At 40.6% G+C, this 20,645-nt stretch overlaps 3 protein-coding genes across 14 annotated transcripts in view; 1 reads left to right on the top strand and 2 right to left on the bottom strand.

Annotated features, from left to right (window-relative positions):
- The window catches only part of heatr1 (HEAT repeat containing 1), a 33,958-nt gene extending 27,981 nt beyond the window's left edge, over positions 1 to 5,977 (bottom strand). For 2 of the 4 annotated variants that reach the window (XM_077501747.1, XM_077501751.1), the window contains exons 1-10: positions 5,266 to 5,374; positions 4,702 to 4,857; positions 4,403 to 4,619; positions 4,129 to 4,270; positions 3,943 to 4,044; positions 2,154 to 2,294; positions 1,829 to 2,040; positions 760 to 890; positions 586 to 658; positions 422 to 523 (exon numbers count right to left, since the gene is read on the bottom strand). In XM_077501747.1, coding sequence (XP_077357873.1) covers positions 422 to 523; positions 586 to 658; positions 760 to 890; positions 1,829 to 2,040; positions 2,154 to 2,294; positions 3,943 to 4,044; positions 4,129 to 4,270; positions 4,403 to 4,619; positions 4,702 to 4,843 — 1,262 coding nt within the window. In that variant the 5' untranslated portion in view covers positions 4,844 to 4,857; positions 5,266 to 5,374. Of the gene's footprint in view, positions 1 to 421; positions 524 to 585; positions 659 to 759; positions 891 to 1,828; positions 2,041 to 2,153; positions 2,295 to 3,942; positions 4,045 to 4,128; positions 4,271 to 4,402; positions 4,620 to 4,701; positions 4,858 to 5,265; positions 5,375 to 5,678; positions 5,909 to 5,943 lie in introns of those variants that run through there. The other 2 variants (XM_077501749.1, XM_077501748.1) reach the window with 2 other exon arrangements.
- Positions 5,574 to 19,169, top strand: LOC144004532 (uncharacterized). 9 transcript variants are annotated; one of them, XM_077501755.1, is made up of 23 exons: positions 5,574 to 5,742; positions 6,340 to 6,502; positions 7,116 to 7,268; positions 8,314 to 8,501; positions 8,591 to 8,617; positions 9,034 to 9,282; positions 9,406 to 9,528; positions 10,874 to 10,939; positions 11,203 to 11,319; positions 11,396 to 11,473; positions 11,781 to 11,850; positions 12,137 to 12,177; positions 12,643 to 12,800; positions 13,803 to 14,006; positions 14,528 to 14,608; positions 14,678 to 14,742; positions 15,241 to 15,370; positions 15,523 to 15,693; positions 15,792 to 15,876; positions 15,964 to 16,079; positions 17,004 to 17,171; positions 17,248 to 17,340; positions 18,668 to 19,169. In XM_077501755.1, exons 3-23 carry the CDS (start codon positions 7,165 to 7,167, stop codon positions 18,782 to 18,784), a joined length of 2,451 nt encoding a protein of 816 aa, XP_077357881.1. In that variant the 5' UTR covers positions 5,574 to 5,742; positions 6,340 to 6,502; positions 7,116 to 7,164; the 3' UTR covers positions 18,785 to 19,169. The 9 variants fall into 9 exon arrangements, with proteins under 9 accessions (XP_077357881.1, XP_077357882.1, XP_077357879.1 ...); XM_077501756.1 differs by lacking the exon at positions 5,574 to 5,742 and adding an exon at positions 6,112 to 6,263; XM_077501753.1 differs by lacking the exons at positions 5,574 to 5,742; positions 6,340 to 6,502 and adding an exon at positions 6,530 to 6,692 and having other exon boundaries at positions 8,317 to 8,501.
- armc7 (armadillo repeat containing 7) lies at positions 19,052 to 20,638 on the bottom strand. The gene is made up of 3 exons (XM_077501763.1): positions 19,998 to 20,638; positions 19,635 to 19,778; positions 19,052 to 19,538 (listed from the first exon to the last, which is right to left on the bottom strand). Exons 1-3 carry the CDS (start codon positions 20,071 to 20,073, stop codon positions 19,189 to 19,191), a joined length of 570 nt encoding a protein of 189 aa, XP_077357889.1. The 5' UTR covers positions 20,074 to 20,638; the 3' UTR covers positions 19,052 to 19,188.
- Between the last annotated feature and the right edge of the window lie 7 nt (positions 20,639 to 20,645).

The raw sequence follows: 20,645 nt of genomic DNA, 5'->3' as shown, positions 1-20,645 counted from the left end.
TTCTCATTTATTAATCGAATCAATATTAATATCTAAAAATAAATTTTATTTAAATTAGAAATGAAGAAGAAGGGGAAAAGGTAGTTGGAGCACACATGCTGTTTTTGTGGAAAATGGCACTTACAATACAAAATGAATAAATGTTTAAAAAAAAAAAAAAAGACTAATGTCTCTATTTGTAATTTTCTCTTGCAAAGCAGACTGGAGTACATCATGACAATGTTGTGCATATCTGTGAATTGAAGCAGAAATCATGGGTCAATCAAATAAGTTTGAATCGAAAATTGTTTGAATCGAGAATTGATTCTGAATCGAATCGTAGACCCAAAAATCGTAATCGAATCGGGAGACCGTCAAAGATTCCCAGCCCTATTCTGTGTATTGTCACGCTCCTAATACAGAGATAAATGTTGCAACTCACTTGGACTCAAAGAGTCGCACCAGCGGCTGCAGACGATGGTTGAGGGTGTCGACGTTGTCCTCGGTGAGCTCCGACTGACTCAGGTAATCGTCTAGAAGCAAACTGCAGCAGCAAACAAATACGTGGGTGTGACCCTGTCAAGTTAAGGTTCAAAAGATGTTTACCGAGCCATGTGTTCATCCAGGCTTTTGGTCAGGGGGACCGACTGCAGGAGCGACTCCAGCGCACGCGTGTCCTCTATCCAAAACACACACACGGAGAGAAGAAAAAAAAAAAAAAAAAAAAGACAGCCGGAATGTTGAAACCGCAAAAAGTTTACGTTTGGGTTCAGTTCTCACCTGTGCTGCCAAAGCTGGCGTGGACCAGATGAGGCAGCAGGTAGCGCAGCAGAGGGCTGACGTCGTGGGCGGCGGCCATGAGCTGAAGCGTGGATGCCAGCGCAGGCATGGAACACACGTGGCTGCAGAATCTGAACACGGATTGTACTCGTCAAGTACGCTTTTCGGTGTCTGATTGTGACCCACGGTGAATTTCGAGCTCGGAAACAACTTTTCTGGCGCGCAACTGCCAGTAGATGGCAAATTGTATTTACGGTTAATTAATTAATTAATTAACTTGGGTGGTAGTAAATGCTCATCATTGTTTATTTCATAGTAAAATCTTGTTAAAAAAATTAATTTAAAAATTACCAGTAACTTAAAACTTGACAAATAAAAAATGAGCCAGAGAGGAAAAGTAAAAATAAAAAGCTTTAACATTTTACAATTACTGAAGTATAATTAATAGGGATGTAACAATATCGGCAATGTCGTGATATCAAGATATTAAACCTGCCCCAATATATAGTCGTCGTCGTCATGTCACGATATTAAATGTAGCACTTTTGTTAAAAAAAAAAAAAAAAAAAAAAAAAGTCAGGTTGATTTCCATTTCTGCAGGTCTAGCACCCTCTGGTGGCTAGTTCTTTTAGTGCAGTTTAATTTTCACAAGGCATGTTTTGGCCCTTCAGTGTTTAAAATCCATGCTATTGGTTAGATGAAGGGGAATACGAATATGCTTGTGAAGCGAGTCAAGTGCCTCAGTATATATATTAAATTTATATATATTTAAAACATATTTTATAATATTTTTCATTGTTGTATTGTAAGAACGAGTGTTGTTCCGATACCATTTTTTGGCCCCCGATACCGATTCCGATACCAAGCTTTGCAGTATCGGCCGATACCGATACCATACCGATAACTAAAGTGTTTTGTCCTCAATATGAAAAAGCTGTCAGGTCATTGGTTCAGAGCATTCAAGGGCCAATAGGATATCTTAGATCGGCATGCAGTGAACATGTCACATATCAGTGAATGTTGTCCACGAGCAAGACACAAGATGCTGCATGCTGTTGTGTCATCCTACCTGGAGCCGGCCGCGCCTTCCCTCTGGCTCTGCAGGAGCACGATGAGGCAGCCCAGCCCATCTTTGGCCAACACGGGCTCATTGAGCAGAGACTTGCTGACACGCAGTGCCAGCGTGTTGACCAGGCTCGCCTCCATCACCACCTTGACCGCCATCTGGCACACAATCATGTAAGTGGCGGCCTTGTAGTCCGCCACGTCTGACTTCAGACCCTGAAAAGGGGGACAAGGACAACATGAAATGATAATGATCACTTTTCCGAGGTGGCAACATTTTTTTACGTTATGATACATGATAAAAGCAATTGATGTAAATCAATCTGTACCTTCTGCACGTATGGCAGCAGTTTGGAAATGATGGTGTCTGACACTTTGCCAACAGCGTCCAGCGCAGACACAACAGTGGAGGCGTAGAAAGAGAAGACGACTCGGAGCTGGGAGAAACTTTGGGTATGTCCGGAAAAAGCCTGAAAGAAATCAGCACAATAATATTTCCTCTTATTTATTATTATTATTATTATTACTGCATTATCTGCACTGTTAATTAAAAAAAAAAATGTTCTGTTTAAAAAAAAAAAAGATTGAATTTAAAAAAGAAAATAAAAATCGTGATACATTGACTAACAAAAAAAAAAAAAGAAAGAAAAAAAAAAAAGAAAGAAAAGATTAATCGATTATTAAGATAATCATTAATTGTAACCAGGGTTATTATACTTTTGGACTTTTTCATTTTTGTTAGTTTTGTTTTCGTTTTGAGTATTGTTTTTTAAATTAAGTTCGTTTTCATTAGTTTTCAGGGTGGTTCTGTTAGTTTTAGTTATTTAAAAAAAGCTTCGTTCTAGTTTGGCTTTAGTTAGTTGTTTTTTTTTATGTGTTTTACTTTTGCATATTTTAAAAAACACAATGGGAGCGACATCATCTGAAGGTGCTTTTCCATTGGCTGCTTCGAGATGACGTCACTTCAGTGTGACACACCTTCAAACGTCTTTATTCCGGTTCGTATCAAAATAAATCTACACCTTCAATGAATTACATAGTTTAAAACTTTTTCCATATATAAGGCACTACAGTAGAGGCTGGGGTTACGTTATGCATCCATTAGATGGTGCTGCGCTAAAGGGAATGTCAACAAAACAGTCAGATAGGTCATCCATCCATCCATCCATCCATTTTCTTGACCGCTTATTCCTCACAAGGGTCACGGGGGGTGCTGGCACCTATCTCAGCTGGCTCTGGGCAGTAGGCGGGGGACACCCTGGACTGGTTGCCAGCAAATCGCAGGGCACACAGAGACGAACAACCATCCACACTCACAAGAACACCTAGGTACAATTCGGAGCGCCCAATCAACCTGCCATGCATGTCTTTGGAATGTGGGAGGAGACCGGAGTACCCGGAGAAGACCCACACGGGCACGGGGAGAACATGCAAACTCCACCCAGGAAGGCCGGAGCCTGGACTCGAACCGGAGTCCACAGAACTGGGAGGCGTACGTGCTAACCACTCAATCACCGTGCCGCTCAGATAGGTCAGTCAAACTTTATTAATAGATTACAAGCCAGCTTTCGGACAACTCCATTCACTCCCAAAATGAATAACCGATAGCGTCTTGACAGCGAGACCTGTTGCGGCTCAATATTGATCCATATATAAGGCGCACTGGATTATAAGGCGCATGGTCAGCTTTTGAAAAACTGAAGACTCTTAGGTGCGCCTTATAGTGCGGAAAATACGGTACTTCAAATCACATTTAAAATCATACGCAAAGGCTCATGCATTAAATTAATTACAAAAGACTAATACGAATGACATTTTTGCTATAATTTGTTAGTTTCAGTTATTTTTTTTTTAAAGTATTTTTGTTTTTATTTTATTTTGTTAACGAAATTGTTGTTTGAGTTTTAGTTTTATTTTCGTTAGTTTTAGTTAACTAAAATAACCTTGGTTGCAACTCTCTTTATGATAAAACAAAACAATGATTGTGCCCCTTTTCCATTCAAATCTCTTCATTCTCATTGAAAATGTTGAATTCGGAATTGTTCCCAAATTTCCCATCCTAACCCCTGCAAAATGTACTGGAAATATTCCATCCCAACGTGTGTGAGGTGCGGCTACCTGAATGGATGTTGTGACGATGTTGCAGATGAAGTCCATGAAGCTCAGGTCAGAGTAGCAGTGGGTGACCAGAGTCCCTTTGGCCAGCGGCACGCCTGGTTTCTGAACAACCAAAACATGGACAAAGTCAACATTTATCAACCTGCCAACTAGTTGAAACGTCAACTTGACATCATCAAGTCTCACCTGCAGGGCCTGCAGCCAATTCCAGCAGTTTGTGGCATCCTTGAGCTTGAGGAGCTGCACTACTCGGACAAACGTGTTGGTGTGGTGATAAGGCAGCACGCAAGCCAGCAAACTCTCGACGTTGTACAGATGAATGTGGAAGCTGCTCACAAACAAGAAGGAACCTGACAAATCTAATACGGTGCAATATCATAAACATACATTTCTTTGCGCCCAACAAAATGAATGGAAATGACAAGGGCCCAATCCAAATTTGGAGAATTGTGTTGCGTACCGATGCACCAGCCACTCGATGCACTTGTGTGCCGGCTTGAGGAGGAAGTACGGGGAGACGCGGGCAAGGAACAGAGAGATGTCGGCATCCAGCTTCTTGTTGACATCTTTGGACTGGACACTGCGCTCTAGCGTGAGCGATGCCTGGCTGAAGAGAGAGTCCTGGAACTCGTGGAAGGCCGGTTCGATCCCCAGAAGCTCGTCCAGGCCTGTGCAGCCTGCAGAGAATCAACGTTTGAAAGGTTACAAAGGATGACAATGGATAGAGAAATGGAAGGTAGTGGAGGAAAAGAGACTCACCGAGGGCATAGAAGGTGCTTCTGTCGATGGTAGCTGCTTCTTTGGGGTCAAAGAGAAGCGACACGACCTCTTTGCGTGACAGTAAATTGGGGTCATTCTGAGGAAGCGCCAGCCGCTTCAGCTGGTAGGCTAATGACGTCATGGTTGGTTCTAAACCTGAAAGGAGTAGAATTATAAGATATATATATTTAGAAGATATTAGATGAGAGGGTGCGATGCTACACGTTTAAGGTCATGAATGAGAACAAACAAAACTACTTAGAGTACTTATCACCGACAAAACTTCTTCTGCAAAGGAAGAGCGATTACAAATATGCCTTTTGTTATTCTATGAGTGTCAAAACAGCAAATTAAATCATCAAATTGCCGCAATCGAGGGGTAATTTAGCGTCGTAAGATTCGTAATAACAAAAATTATTTCTAAGTCGGGTTTGGCGAAACATAATGGCATCATAGATTAGTGAGTAAAACACGTATCAAAACTACCACAAACACAGTTTCAGTCGTAGCAACATTTCACAACATCCGCACTTCATTCTCTGTCCTAACAATTTATAGACGAACCTTTCTTGTTTTCCTCTAAAACCCACGTGCGAAAGCTACAAAAATGTTATGACCGCGTGCCGGATGGTTTCACTTCCGGGTTACTTCCGGGTAGATAGAGAGCGGTCACATCGCTCGTACCCGCTGTCGTCTTGTGGACATTTATTTTCAAATGTTGTAGTCATATAGTAGTAATGTTCTTGTAATATGACGATGAAATACATATAAATAATCACAAGTACGATACACAAATTAAAGTGTTCATAGACCGAGCTGAAAAGCACACATACGACTTGTGATACTTCGCCTATCTTCGTTGATCACAATCTTTGGTGCAGTTATCACGCCAACCACACGGGGGTGACATATTAACTTTTGACGCTATAAAAATCACGAAGCAGAAGCCGAAGTAAACTTCACTTTGATTCAGTTACCTTATTCGTGTTTGCCCAGAAGACACATTTTCGAGAAGGCTTTTTTTTTAAAATGTGAAACCCGGTAAGTGACAGTCAGATTTTCGAGTTTTTTTCGAGAATTAAATATCTGAACAGGTCGTCTGCTCGCCAGTTTGAATTGTGTTAGCGAGCTGCAATTTCATCTTAAATCCCGATTAGGTCGGCTTGCCAGCTGCGGTCGGCAGTTTGTTTTCTCTTGTCGTGTTTTACATTTAAAGTGCTAACGAGTAATGTTAACGGTTACCTCAACGATCATCGGCACTGTTCGGTTTTGGCGGGGCTCCGCCCACCACTTATGTCATTGGTGCTTTTGGTACGTTCGACCACGATAACGCCTATATGATTGGCTGAAACTTGACAAAGCAAATTAAATACCAAAAGCCACGTGTGAACATGTCTTTTTTTTTTTTTTTTTTGCATACATTTAGCTATAATGTAATCGATTAGTTAGGTTGGTTTTATAGCACAATTCTAACATGTACTTTACTCATTACATTTAGTTCTGGGGTTGAATTTCAGGAGGAACGTTATCCTGCAACTTTCACTTAAAAGCTCATTATAAAGGTTTTATAATGGTGTACATTTATGTACTGTATTTTCTTGCACTTTGTGATTTCTTGTTTGCAATCATCTTCTGCAGCACCACCAAAAGGACCTCCGCCTCCATCTTCTTCCCAGCTTCCATTAATTGGCTCAAAGTGTGCGGACCGCTGTCTAATCCAGGGAGGCTTACAGAAAGACTGAGTGACGTTTAGCACCTCACGGGGGGACAAAGTCAAACAGCAGCTTCTTAATAGCTGCCGGTAAGTCCTCTCGTGGAGCAAGTTTGAAATGCTGGATCAGAGTTCAGGTTATGTGTGTGGAACGGAAGAGGCGCGGCCTAAGCAGCTGACTGACCTGAGTTGTTTTGAGAGAAACATGCTTGTCTTCCTGACCTGGAATGAGTGTCGGTGACCAGGACGAGGATCTGCAGAGCTGGGGCTGGACAGACCTGTGTGTGTACGCTCATGTTTCTTGTGCAGTTACTGCATTCGCTTTGTGGGTCAAGTGTGTGTCTGGCCTTCACTTTGCTAGCTGAATGATAGTAGCACAACAAAAGTGACCTTTTTAAAGCTATTCTGATGGAGAGGGTGTTTTATGTTCTTGTTCAACAGAGTCCAAGATCTTTTTTTATTTAATATGGTGCATTTTCCTTGGATTAAAAAAAAAAAAAAAGTACACAAGCTAGCAAAAAAGTAACATTTTGGGGAACCAAAATGATGAGAGAGAAGATGAGGTTACAACATCCGCGACACCCCCCCCCCCCCCCCCCAAAAAAAAAAAGAAAAAAAAGAAAAGAAAAAAAGAGATTTGTTAAGTAGATAATTGCATGCAAAGAGTGAAACTGCTGCAAAATAATTTTCTCTGCTCGCTCAGCTCCAGTTACTGGTCAGCAGCATCCGACTCGGACAGTGAGCCCGGCAGTATGTCCAGGCGCAGTCTACGTCTGGACAAAGGCCTACTGGACCAACGCCTCCCGCTCGACAGCGCCTCCCTCAACGTTGGAGGAAACGGCTGGAGGAACACAAGGTAGATGTCACTTTTAATCTCACTAGTGTTAATTTTGTCAACAAAAAGTAAACAAATAATTTCGTCAACACATTTTTCACTGGACTAAAACTAGACTAGACTAAAATACTCCTTAATGAACAGCTGCGACTAAATTGGTCTGCATTTTCATCGACTAATGAAGACAAGACGAAAATGTCCTTCACTTGATACAAACTGAACTAAAATCGATGGATATTTTAGTTCATGAACAAAAATGAGATGAAAATGTATATGATTTTTGTCAAATCTTGTCTGCTAATCTATCATGTCTGTGACACTGTCATGTGACACACAGCACAAGCACATGGGACAAACAGGAGGTGGATTCATGCTGAAAGGTTAAAAAAATAAATAAATAAAATAAATTTTATAGTTCTAATTTAACAATCTAATGGCTGTAATGTTTCAACAATAATGTTAATGTGACTGCTAATTAATGCTGGCTATCTCATAGCATGGAGCCGTAGTAGCCACGGTTATTGTGTGTTAAGTTGTTTTAATCAAAAAGATGAGAAATTCTGACTAAAATTAGACTAAAACGTTGACATTTTTTGTTGACTAAAAATAGATGAATAAAATTACATTTTCTTGGACTAAAATAAAGACTAAAATGCTAGATTTATAGTTGACGTAAAAAAAATGACTCAATAAAAATGGACCAACTGTGATTTAAAAACTAACAAGCGTGACTGAAAGTGGACTAAAACTGAGACTAAATGTAAAATGGCAGACAAAATTAACACTAAATATCACCATTTATTTATTTATTTATTTATTTATTTATTTATTATATTAAATTATTTAGTTTCTTGAACTGATACCAGTTGCTCCTCACGTGTACAACCGTTCTTTGCAGTTTGCCTTTGTTAAATCTTAATTGTAAGTCAAAAGTAGTTCTTGGGCACCATCTTGTGGCCGCTATAGCAATTACTATTTATTTTTTGGGCTCTCCTCTGGGGTCCCTTCACTTTTTAATGTACCCTTTTTGTCTTTGTACGTCACTCTTCCCTCGTCGTCTTCCCAGCAGGGTGTTGAAGTCGCAGCACTCGGCATCCTGCTCGGGGTCGCTCCCGGCGCACGCGCCTAGAAAACCCTCCAACCGCTCACTCCACAGCGACGCATCCGACGCGTCGCTGCTCTCGTCCTTGTTGGACGAGTCGTCCCTCCACGAGGCCTCGGTGCGGGAGAGCACGCTGGTTGACAACTTCTGGGGTAAGACGCAATTGGCGCTCAGGGGCTTCGTTTTCATTTTATGAGGCTTGACTGATGATGAAATTGTCTCCATTTTTGTGGTGATCCAGGTTTGGACCATGACCTTGATCCTAGAGGTTGGTGAATCCTTCAAATTTGACTTACTATCCACTTTGTAGTGAGTTGGCCATTTTGTAGTGTTGTTTACATTCGGTTAGCCTCGACATGTTGCGTTCAATGCAATTCAATTCAATTACATTTTTTAAATTGCTTTCTTTAAAAAAAAAAAAAAAAAGCAATGAAAGGGGGCAGAAAAAAGTGATCACAAATTAAATGACAGTCAAGATGGTTTCAAGGTAACTCACCAGCATGGCCCTGTACTCTATATAATTTTACAGTAATTGAGCTTATATACATAAAAAAATAATAATTTAAAACCATCATGATGAGCCTTCATTGGACCATAATAAATTTACAAAACTGCATGCAGTAGGATGTTTTTTTTTTTTTTTTGCATCCACTGCCCAGGGTTTTGTGTTTGTTTTTTTCCCAGAGAGCACCATGATGGAGGAGCAGAGCAGCATGTTGGCCAACAGAACTCTGACAGGCTGCGACGGCCGCTGCCCCAAGCACCTGGTCCATACACTGACTCGGGTCTCCCGCAAAGACCGCGAGTGCTGCGGTAGGGAGTCCGAAACCTCTGACCTCCCGTCGTCACCCTCCAAGTACACGCCGTTCGACTCGCCTGCCTCTGAAGCGTCCACCATCTACTCGAGGGAGCGGAGACGGCAATCCAGAATGGGTGAGGATGGAATCCAAGACGTTTGAGTGATGTGTGACTTCTGTGGCTCCGCCCACCCATCAAAATGCGACATCACCGGCTCCCCCAACGACGTCACGCCGATCCCGTGTGCGGTTCTTGCAGATGTGCTGCAGCGGTGGTTGGACCGGCTGCTGGCCGGCGCGAGGAGTGCAGCGGCCCGTTGGTGCTCTGCACTGGCGCGTGCCTGGCAGATGTGTCAGCTTGAAAAACATGGAGGTCCTGCCTGTAAAAGGCTTTTTTTTTTTTTTTTTTTTTAAACATTAGCAAGGTCGTGGATCTGGTTGTCTTGTGTGGATTTTGAGGAACTCACGGATGCAATTTCAGTGAGGTGTCACCTTCTGCCCCAGTCTTGTTGATGCACTTTGTCCTTGTCACCACTCACTTAGACGTTAAGAAAAATTTTCTAGATCTGAAACAGTCTGCACCATACGGAAGCGTATTGCATTCACTTGGGGGGGAAAAAAAAATATAAAAAAAATCCAGTTTTTCTGACTAATTTCTTTGGGGCGCTTTGTTGTTTATTTATTTTTTATTTTTTTTAGTATTTTTTTTATTATTATTTTTTGTTATCTGATTTTGTTTTTTCCTGTTTTTACTGAATATTTTTTCTGTCATTAAAAAAAAAAAATCCAAAAAACAGGGAAAAAAATATTCAGGAAAAACAGGAGGACAAAAAAAATAAGAAAAACATTATTTAAAAAAAAAATAAAATATTTCAAAAAACAGAGCACCAACTTCTGTTTTTCGAAGTAATTTTATTTTATTTTTTTAACTTCCTGAATATATTTTTTTCTGTTTTACTGAATATTATTTTATGTCATTAAAAATATATATATTCCGAAAAACGGGAGAAAAAATATTAAAGAAAAACATTATTCAAAAAAATAATTCCAAAAACCGCACCAACTTATGTTTTTCAGAGTATTTTTTTTTTCCTCCGTTTTTTCTGAATACTTTTTTGTTTTGCTGAATATTTTTTTCTGTCATAAAAAAAAAAAAAAGAAAAACAAGGGGGAAAACATGATTCAAAAACAGAAAAAAAAATCCAGAAAACAGAGCACCAACTAGTTGTTTTTAACCTCTGAATATTTTTTTTTTCTTCCTGTTTTTCTGATTAATTTTTTCCACTTTTTTCAGAATATTTTTCATTTTATTTTTTATTTATGAATATTCAATAAAACAGAAAAAAACATACTCAGGAAATAAAACTCAAAACAAAGCTCCCCAAAAAAATTAGTCAGTTTTTTTTTCTTTTTTTTTTTTTCTTTTCCCCTCCTTCCCCTCCCCAAGTGAATGCAATACGCTTCCGTAGGCACCATTCTGATTCACATGGTTGCCTCGGATCCAGCAGGGGACAGTTCTTGCGTCCAAACTCACGTTTTCGTTTGCAGCAGGTTGCGTCCCACTCACATGCCGTTTCCCCTCTCACACAAATGGGCTGCACCTCTTTTGACTTTGGCTGTGGAGAAATGCAAATGCCTCATCTGTGGCCGGGGCGGCAGTGGTATGAGCGAGCATTATTTATTTATTTATTTTTGTACTGACTGAGTGTATTTGTATTTTGTTGCAGCTCGTACGGACCACGGTGGCGGGATGAGCACCAAGCAGCGGGATCTGCAAACCAACGGGTCTCTGTGTGAGTTAACATGCATGCATTCACTCACTTTGGCCGTGTTTGTAGCGGGTCTGCCTCCAAATGCTACCACTGTGTTGCAATTATTAAAAAAAAAAAAAATGTAAATGTATGTTGCCAGTCCAAGTAGGCTTGTTCTGACCATTCAATCCAAGAACAGTGCACATTGCTGACGTTATGCTGTGGTGAATTTGCAAATGGTTAAAAGAAACAGTTCCATTGCATGAATTAGACTGACATAACAGACTCACTGCTCCCACCTACAGGTGATGACTGCAAGGAGAAAGAGCACGCTGAGCAGACGCGCGTTGTCGTCGACGCGTCTTGGTCCGCTCGGACCTGGGCGCTCTGCCGATTGTTGTGGAACGTCACCATGTTTACAGGTTAACGATGCTGCTGCTGCTGCTGCCTCACTCCAAACTTTGCACAATCTGATGCAAAAGAGCCTTGTTTTCTCAGTGTGGTGTTTGTGTTGGCTGACCTTGCGGCTGCGGATTCTGACCAGGACGATCTTGTCGTCGCCTTCTCATGCCGCAGGTCATTCATTGCCCCTCGTTTGTTGTCCTCGGAGTTCTCGTTCTGTCGCTGATGTCTTCCTAGATGCTGAGTCGCCTGCGTTAAAAAAAAAAAAAAAAAAAAAAAAAAAAAAAACTTTTTCCAGTGTTTTGTATCTGACATCATCTAATCAAGCTCCAGTGATTGTGATCCTCTCCTTTCTAGCAGGTTGTAGAACATAATTTCCATTCTGCTAGTTGGCTTCTTCTCTCATCCGCAAAAGTATTCTCTCACATCATTATTTGCTTGCCAATGATATCATTCTTGTGTTTGTGTGTTTTTTTTTTAGATGGGTCGTCCAAGCTGGGCAGTTTGTTCAAGTGGACCAGCAGACAGATTGATAGCCCTCTTCTAACTCGGTAATTAGTGCTCAAGAACGATTTTTAGCATTCATAGATGCTTCAGGTAACAAATGTATACTGAAATAAGAGACTCGAGTGAATGTACAGCTAATTATGATTAGATTTTGTTGTTTTGAGAACAGCTGTGTCAAACCCATTTGCATCATGGGACCAGTTTGGAGTTCTGGTTTGCCTCAATTTGTTGGTGAAAACCACACTTGATTTGCTTTTGTGGGCTTTGAGTTTGATGCTATTTCTATGTTGATGTCATCATAAAATGACCTTTCTGATGTCTGCCCCACAGGTTTCCTCTCGCACTCTTCTTGGTTCTTCTGATCCCATTCAGTAGGTTCTTTCCCACAAGCACTTTTTTTGGAAGCATCCCCCTTCGCTCCCGGCTGTTTTACTGGATGTTGCTATAAAAACATTACCAAAAGAAAGATTAGTCTCCCTTTTTTTTTTTTTTTTTATATATTTCTATCTGTTTCATCATTATTCACAAATGTGTTTTAAACTGTGGGGGAAAAAGGGCTTGTTTGCAACATAGCACTGGTTGATCTCTTATACTCTGCTGCCACCTCCTGGACATTTTTGTAATAACGACCATTGCTTCAACTATTCTCTGCAGTTCAGAGTCTGTATCAAAGCCTTATGTATGCTCTAGCATTTAAAAAAACAAACATAAATTCGTCTTTGGGGCATTGGTAATATTGAAAATAGAACGTATTTATACTTTTTTTTTTTTTGGGGAGCAAATGAGTTAAATAACAAAACCTATGATTTCAAGTTTCGTGTTGCTGCGTCTTTTAGGTCTGTGTTGGTTTGGCCTGGATGGTCTACCAGCAGTAAGTGTCCTGGAGTGGAGGACTACGGTCTCTGACGGTCCCGCTTTGTCCTCGGTTGACAGTCTGGATTCGACCTCTTTGGACAGCCAAGCTGCAGGGGGCGCTGTGGAGGACTCGGAGGAGGTAGTATTGACGTTCTTGCATCCTATTTCCACCCATGGACATACAAATGTTTTTCAAACACCAGGCTCGTACACGCACTAGATAAGATCTTGATAAGATCACCAAATTTTGGCCCAATATTTTTGTCTAAAGGAAGTCATAATGTTATAGTTTTGTTTTTGTTTGTTCATTTCCCTTTCAGGATTAGACAAAAAAAATCTTACAAGACTAAACAAAAGCTGTATTCTTTCAAGACATAGTTGTAATATTATGATTTTAAAGTCACACTTTAACGAGGGAATCCTTAATATGCCCATTCATTCTTTAAAAAATAAAATAAAAAAATAAAAACGAAGTTGCCTTAGTTCGGTACAATTAATAGAAATTCAATTATCACAATCCACAATTAAAAAAATCAACATAATCATCAAATTATTAATACTAATTGTAAGTTGTTTAAATGTATGCGTTTGCACCATTTTAAAATGGCTAATCCATTTTGTTTCATCCAAAAGGAACTTGTTTCATTATAGTGTTTCAAAGAGTTTTGTCTTAATTTTTTACATTTAAACATTCTTGTTTTGTAAACAAAACTAAATGATCTCATGATTTCAATTATTACCAAAATAATTGTGATTAATATTTTCTTCATAATTGAGCAACCTTAGTTATATAAAAAAATAAAAAAATAAAAAAATAAGAATTCACAAAAATATGATTTTGTTCTAAAAAAATAATAGGCTCTTATTACTGCACTAATAAAATGTCTTGTCATAAAAAGCAACTTGATTTGTTTGGGCATGTCAGGTTTATGTGATGACATCACAAGGTTGTGCTTTTAATTGGCTGAAAGTAAATGTAGGTAGGAGTCATTGTTTTAGTGGTGTGTGGAGTTTTTTTTTTGTTTTGGCCTCATTTTATTTTTATTTACATATATTTATTTTATTTTAGTCTGGACTGTCTCCCGGTAGTCCAGTTTGAGCACAGCAGATCTATAAGGTGTGCCTTCTTGCCACCTGACAGGAAGCGCCAGAGTCTGTGCGCCTGGCCGGTCTGGAGCGCAGCCTGGCATCGCTTTGGGAGCGCGTGGAGGCCGGCGACGACAGGGCCGAGCAGAGACGCGAGACGCTGCGGACGCACGCTGAACTGCGGCGCAGCCGACTGGCGACGCGCCAGCTGGCACAGCTCAGAAAGCGCCTGGACGATGACAGGCGGCAGAGGGAGCAGGTGCTCACTTTCACTTCTGGCTTGTCGGGTGTTCCAAAAGGCTCATGTTTTGGTACTTTATGAAAGTGAGCAGTCGTGGTGGCACGCACTCTTATTAATAGAAATAGTAAGTCAGATTAAGATTTTAGGATCTGGTCATCGTGACTTTTTGTCTTTTACTCACGAGTTACATTTACCTTTTACTGATTGTTTGTTTCTTCCATCCATTTTCTTGACCGCTTATTCCTCACAAGGGTCGCGGGGCTGCTGGCGCCTATCTCAGCTGGCTCTGGCAGTAGGCGGGGGACACCCTGGACTGGTTGCCAACCAATCGCAGGGCACACAGAGACGAACAACCATCCACACGCACACGCACACCTAGGGACAATTCAGAGCGCCCAATTAACCTGCCATGCATGTCTTTGGAATGTGGGAGGAGACCGGAGTACCCGGAGAAGACCCACGCGGACACGGGGAGAACATGCAAACTCCACCCAGGAAGGTCCGAGCCTGGACTCGAACCGGTGTTTGTTTCTTTTCAGGAGTTATTTTGGCTGCAGAGCCAAATGTCTCGTCTGGATCTTGTGGAGGCAAATCTGCACAACCTGGCGGCCAAGGCGGAGGTAACCCACACCCTGGCAGTGTGCGGTATTAAACCGGCCTCGTTTACAGCACAAGTTTTGTCCCCCCAGGAGGCAACGTCAAGGCAAGAAGCCATCATGGCGGCGCCACCGGCAATACCTTGTGATGCGGCCAGGTACGCTTCAATGTCTCCGGTGCGCCTCTGACCCACCTCCCACCTTGTTCTTGTCACTTCCTGTGCACACACACACCTGTGATGGTACATTTACAACTTAAATTCTAATGTTTGTTTTTGTGTGTGTGTGTTTTTTTGTTTCATTTGTTGTGTATGTGTTTTTTTTTTTTTTTATATGTTCATTTGTGCGCAACAGTCTATTCTTTTTCATTTCCAGTACATGTATGTATGATATTTTATTTATATTTGGGCCAATCAAATTTCAGCCTCTGTGTTGCCATCAATCTAATCTGCCCACAGCCTTCATAATAGTAGTTCAGGTAGTATAACGTAAACTGTTACAAAAAGAAAAAGACTGTTTCAAAATTGTCCTCACAGTACGTCATCATTTTTCTTTCCTCTAAATGCCTGGTCGAAATTTATAAAAAAAATAAATGAAGTCGGGTCAGGCCCAAATACGAAATGTGTGACTCGCATTCGATGACTCTTTCCCAATAGCATCGGGACGGACCCACGTCAGTCCCACGATGACTTTCTGGCACATGTGAGCCGCCTGGAGGCCACTCTGAAGGACATCAGGCGGGATGTAGACGGTCTTCTGGGATCTTGGCAATTGGAGCGGGAGACTGTGAGACAACTCTGACATCTTTGTGTCATCAAATACTCCTTAACATGAAATCTATTATTTTTTCTTTTCTTTTTTTTATTAATTTATTTTTTTTTAAATAACAAAATATGCTTGACTCCTGTTTTTCTGGTCTTCTCCTTTTTCTTTGACAGATTTCATCTCGGGTCCATCAGGAAGTTGGTGTTGTGCACTTTGGCAAAGAGCTGCAGGCGTCTCTGGCCTCACTGGAGCGCAACATTTTGCGCAACGTCAGCCATCATCTGGACAGCTGCGGCCACGATGAGGCGCTCAGAGACACGAATGAGATGGCGGTGACCAGAAAGGTGATCATGTGAATGTTTTACAACAAAAACCAAAAACTTAATGAATGTGTTAATTTTTGCAGTGTAGCGCCACCTAATGGCTTGTTGCTTGACTGCAGGATGTGGATCAGATGGTGAAGGCGGCACTGCAGCTTTTCTCTCACGACCGGACCGGCCTTGCTGACTACGCGTTGGAGTCTGGAGGTCACAAGTGACCTGTCATGATGTTTGTCAGGCTTTTTTTTTTTTTTTTCTTTTTTATTAGTAAGTTCTATCCTTGTCATCACACAGGTGGCAGCATCCTGAGCACTCGCTGTTCCCAGACGTATGAGACTAAAGCGGCGCTCCTCAGTTTGTTTGGGATTCCTCTGTGGTACTTCTCGCAGTCTCCGAGAGTCGTCATCCAGGTCATTTGGCCGCTTTTTTTTTGTTTTTGTTTTTTTGTTTTAAACTTGACTTAACAGTTGACTCAATTTTGCTGAGATCATCTTGCGACATTTCGTTGCCCATATTTAATTAATATTTTTATTAACTCATTCACTCCCAGACATTTTCACAGAAGCAATCCCCTTATTTACATTTTTCTATATTCTAAAATTACTATTTTGCTCCTGTTTTAATTAAAAAAAAAAAAAGATATTACACTTTTTTTTAATTTTATGAGAATATTTCAAAATATTAAAATTTTGTTATTGTAATGTTAAGGTTTCTTGTACTTTTTTTTTTTTATTTCTTTTTTTTTTTTTTAAATATTTTATTCACAGATTGGGAATTCATAACGTCTTCGTTATTCCCACGGGGCAATTGAGGAGTAATTTTCCCCATTTGTTTTAAAAAAAAAAAATGGCCCACAGAATATTGTTTTATTGTTATAAAAACATGGAACCTACCAAAAGAAAGATTCGTCTTTTTTTTTTTTTTTTTTTTTCCTCTCCCCCCCAATCAGGGGAAAAAAAAATGCATTTCTGTCTGTTTCTGTTTTGAAGTAATTAGCATTAGAATATAGCTCAGTTTCACCATGGACTTGGTTGATCTCTTTTGTGCTGCTGCTCCCTGCTGGCCGTTTGTGTAATAACTACTATTTATTCAACCGTTCTTTGCAGTTGAGAGGCTGCATCAAAGCCTTCTGTAGGCTCTAGCATAAAAAAATGTAGAAATATGTCTTCGGGACACTTAAAACATTTAAAATAGAACACCGTTATATGTTTTTGGGAGCAAATGAGTCAAAGAGCCTGTTTTTTTTTTTTTATTTGAAATGCTTATCGACAAGGCCTACTTTCAAGGTTGTTTTTTTGTTTTTTGTTTTTTTTCTTGTGCTTGCGTCCTCTCAGCCGAACGTCCATCCTGGGAACTGCTGGGCCTTCCGAGGCTCGGCGGGCTTCCTGGTAATCCGCTTGTCCATGAGCATCCTCCCCAGCGCCTTCTCCCTGGAGCACATCCCCAAAGCCTTGGCGCCCAGCGGCACGCTCAGCAGCGCCCCCAGAGACTTCAGAGTCTACGTAAGCGTCACCGAACAAGAAAGTCTTATCGAGGCTCAGCTGGGGGTTTTTTTTGAGTCAAGGTTGCCGTTTTTAGGGTCTGGACCACGCCGGTCAGGAGCGAGGGACACTGCTGGGCTCGTACACGTACCGGGAGGACGGAGAAGCGCTGCAGACCTACGATGTCACTGTGAGTCCACACAACGCGTTATGGCAAGAGCTGTAAATTAAAAACTTGTACTCCTATAAAATTGAACTTATTTTAGAACTTTGTTTGTCACTTAATTTCCCTTTGACTCATTCACTCCCAGGCCTTTTGACTGTAGCAACCCCCTTCGCTCCCGGCTTGTTTTACTGGATTTTGATTGATTTTGCAAGCCCTACAGAATATTGTGTTCTATTGCTATAAAAAACATGGAACCTACCAAAATAAAGATTAGTCTCTTCTTTCATTAGGAAAAATAAATAAATTTCTGTCTGTTAATGCTTTGCAGCAATTAGCTTTAGAATATAGCTAGGTTTTATGGTCTCTTATACTCTGCTGCCGCCTACTGGACATTTTTGTAATAACTACCATTGCTTAAAACCGTTCTCTTCAGTTCAGAGACTGCATCAAACCCTTTATGCTCTAGCATTAAAAAAAAAAAAAAAACTTAAAAAAACCGTATAAATACGTCTGAGAACGTATGTATACGTTTTTGGGAGCAAATTAGTTAATAATATACTAGAGATGTAACAACACCAATATTGTGATTTTGTGATATTAAAACTGCCACAATATGTCGTCATGTCACGATATTAAAAGCAGCACTGTTGAAAAAAAACAAAAAAACTTTTGCAGTTCTAGTACCCTCTGGTGGCTAGTTTTGTAGTGCCATTTAATTTTCACAAGGCATGTTTTGGCCCTTTTATGTTTAAAATCCATGCCAATCATCAGATGAAGGGAAACGTAATATGCTTGTGTTAATATGTAGGAACTCAATGTGTGCTTGCATAAGCAAGTAAGTGCATTTTATATATTTTTCATATATAATATTTTGATTTTTTTTTCATTGCTGTAATATACAAAGGCACAGGGTTTTTTTTTCCTCCCCCATCTAAGCTCTTTACAATATTGTGACCTTTTTTATTGTATCACCAACCTCCTCACAATATCATAATTATCATATCGTGTTATGTGTTTGGATATCGTTACATCCCTATAATATACATAACCATTTTGGGGAAAATACAACTTTGGTTTGTTCTCGTAAGACTTTTTATCCTGACAAATTGTGTGTTGTTAGTGTAAAGATTGAAACTTATTTTCCTCTTTTTAAAAAACAAATTTATTTAATGTAATATTACAGAAAAAAAATTTTTTTCTGACGTATAGGCAACAATTCTTGGGGTAGTTGATGTAAGGAATTTTCTCCTGTGTGAGGGAATACCTTGGTCAAAAAAAAAGAAGTTTGAATCGGCTCATCTCCAGTTTAAGTGACATTTTGCTGTAAGTTGGGTTGTTGTTTTTTTTGCAGGAGGAGAACGAGCGCGCCTTCCAAATTATCGAAGTGCAGGTGCTGACCAACTGGGGCCACCAAGAGTACACCTGCATGTATCGTTTCCGAGTCCACGGCTCTCCTCAGGACGCCTGACCGCACAGCCCTGCCTTGCTTGTTGACATTCCTCATTTGAAAGAAAAAAAAAAAAAAAGGATTCTGCAATTTTGTTTTTTAAGCTTTTTCATGTCAAGTTGTGATGTTTTAGTCACGTGTGCTGTTATAGCTAAACATTTTTTTTAGCCCACACAATGATCTCAAATCATTCAACAAACTAACTTTGTGGCCTTGAAAGCAACACAACGTCCCAAAGTTGTCAAGATGTGATATTTAAACTTAAGGCCTTCAAAGTGACAATTGCACTGAATTCAAGGTTTTATTTATTTTGTCTTTGGGTTAATGTTCTTTCACATTTTGTGCCTTCTCTTCTGAATGTTTTTGTATTGAAAATGTTAATAAAGATTTCCAGAATGAAATGAAACGTTCCTCCTTCTTCTCCTTCAGTCTTTGGGCAACGGGATGCCGAGCGCGGTCTGCGTCCGTTCGGCCATCCCCCGCCGGGCTTGGCTCACTTGCTCCTCGCTGCAGCAATCCTGCACGAAGACGTGGGCCAGGTTGCGCAGGCGGGGGCTCTCGCACAGGGAGAAGCGCAGCATGCACTCCACGATGGCCATGTCGCTGATGCGCAAGCGCGACAACGGCGGCGTGGACAGGTTCATGAGGGTGCTGATGGCTGACAGGACCGTCTCTTCTCGCGGGCTGGACAAACAGTTTATGACCAGAGGGATGGCGTCGTTCTGCAGGATGAAGTCGCAACATTCTGGATCCATGCTGAGGTTGCACAGCCCACCTGGTGCAGTCAACAGGTTATTAAAAGAAAAAAAATGTTACTGGACCTCAAAATCGCATTTTAATGTCATGATGCATGTGCCAAGGGAATCCTGACCTATTCCAAATTCCACAAAGTTGTCATTGTCCTCTGTGAGCATGTCCAAGAAGAGATCAGCCACCTGGAGCTGCTTCAGGTGCTCCACGTTCTTCGGATCATAAGCAAAGTTGGCTAAGTTGGCCAGTACTTGCTCCTTTGCCTCTGGAAACAAATACAATTGCGTGACAAACAAATGTCAATAATAAAAATAAAAAAAATGAAGGCGGATTTAATCACAATGAAATGCGTATATCTCTTTAGCTACAGACGTATCCATATTTTCCTAATGTACATTTCCACGCATTGTGTCCTGTGACAGTCAATAACCACGAAACAATTATTTAAAGTCGAAAGAACACTATATCGTTCGTTATCGCTCACCATCACGATCGGTGTCCTGGAACTCAGTAACGAGCGTTTGCAAATACTCGAAGCGGTCACATTCTTTCTTCCACATGTTATCCTTTTCACAGTTTATTCATGTAAAACATAAATGTAATTATTAAATGTAACTAACTAATAGAGGGAAGTGAGAGAGAAAAATATAAACAAACGCAGTTGAAGCTGTCCGTCGGTTAAATAAGTCCGACTACTGCTTGCCTCGTATTTTTTATTCCGCTTAAATATTAAGTCACCTGAAAAACATCGATATCACGTTAATATAATATGATATTGCATGTGTTAACGTGATACATTTCATGTCATAACGTGAAAATATTTCTCATCCTGACAGTCTGTTGGATAAAACTATTTGAAATTTGTTAGAGTCCGGTCCCTCATCCTGAAGGCAAGCAGGAGGCTGAGACCAGGGATGGTGATGGAAAACAATATCGTTCTTATTGAGCTGTCTTTTTTTCCCCCCCAAACAAAAATATCAGCATTTCTACTTAAGTATAGAGTGTGACTCTACTTCTTGTTCCCAAATTGACCAGTGTTGTTGACGCAGCTGTTGCATTGTCCTCATTTTGTGAGGTAATTGGGTGTCCTTGGCAACAGAACAACATCAACAAGTGAAACCCAATAAGCTGG

Source organism: Festucalex cinctus, chromosome 17 (genome assembly GCF_051991245.1).
Source record: "Festucalex cinctus isolate MCC-2025b chromosome 17, RoL_Fcin_1.0, whole genome shotgun sequence".
In the NCBI taxonomy this organism is placed as follows: Eukaryota; Metazoa; Chordata; class Actinopteri; order Syngnathiformes; family Syngnathidae; genus Festucalex; species Festucalex cinctus.
Note: the sequence above shows the minus strand (reverse complement) of the source record. Positions and strands in the feature narration are given on the sequence as shown.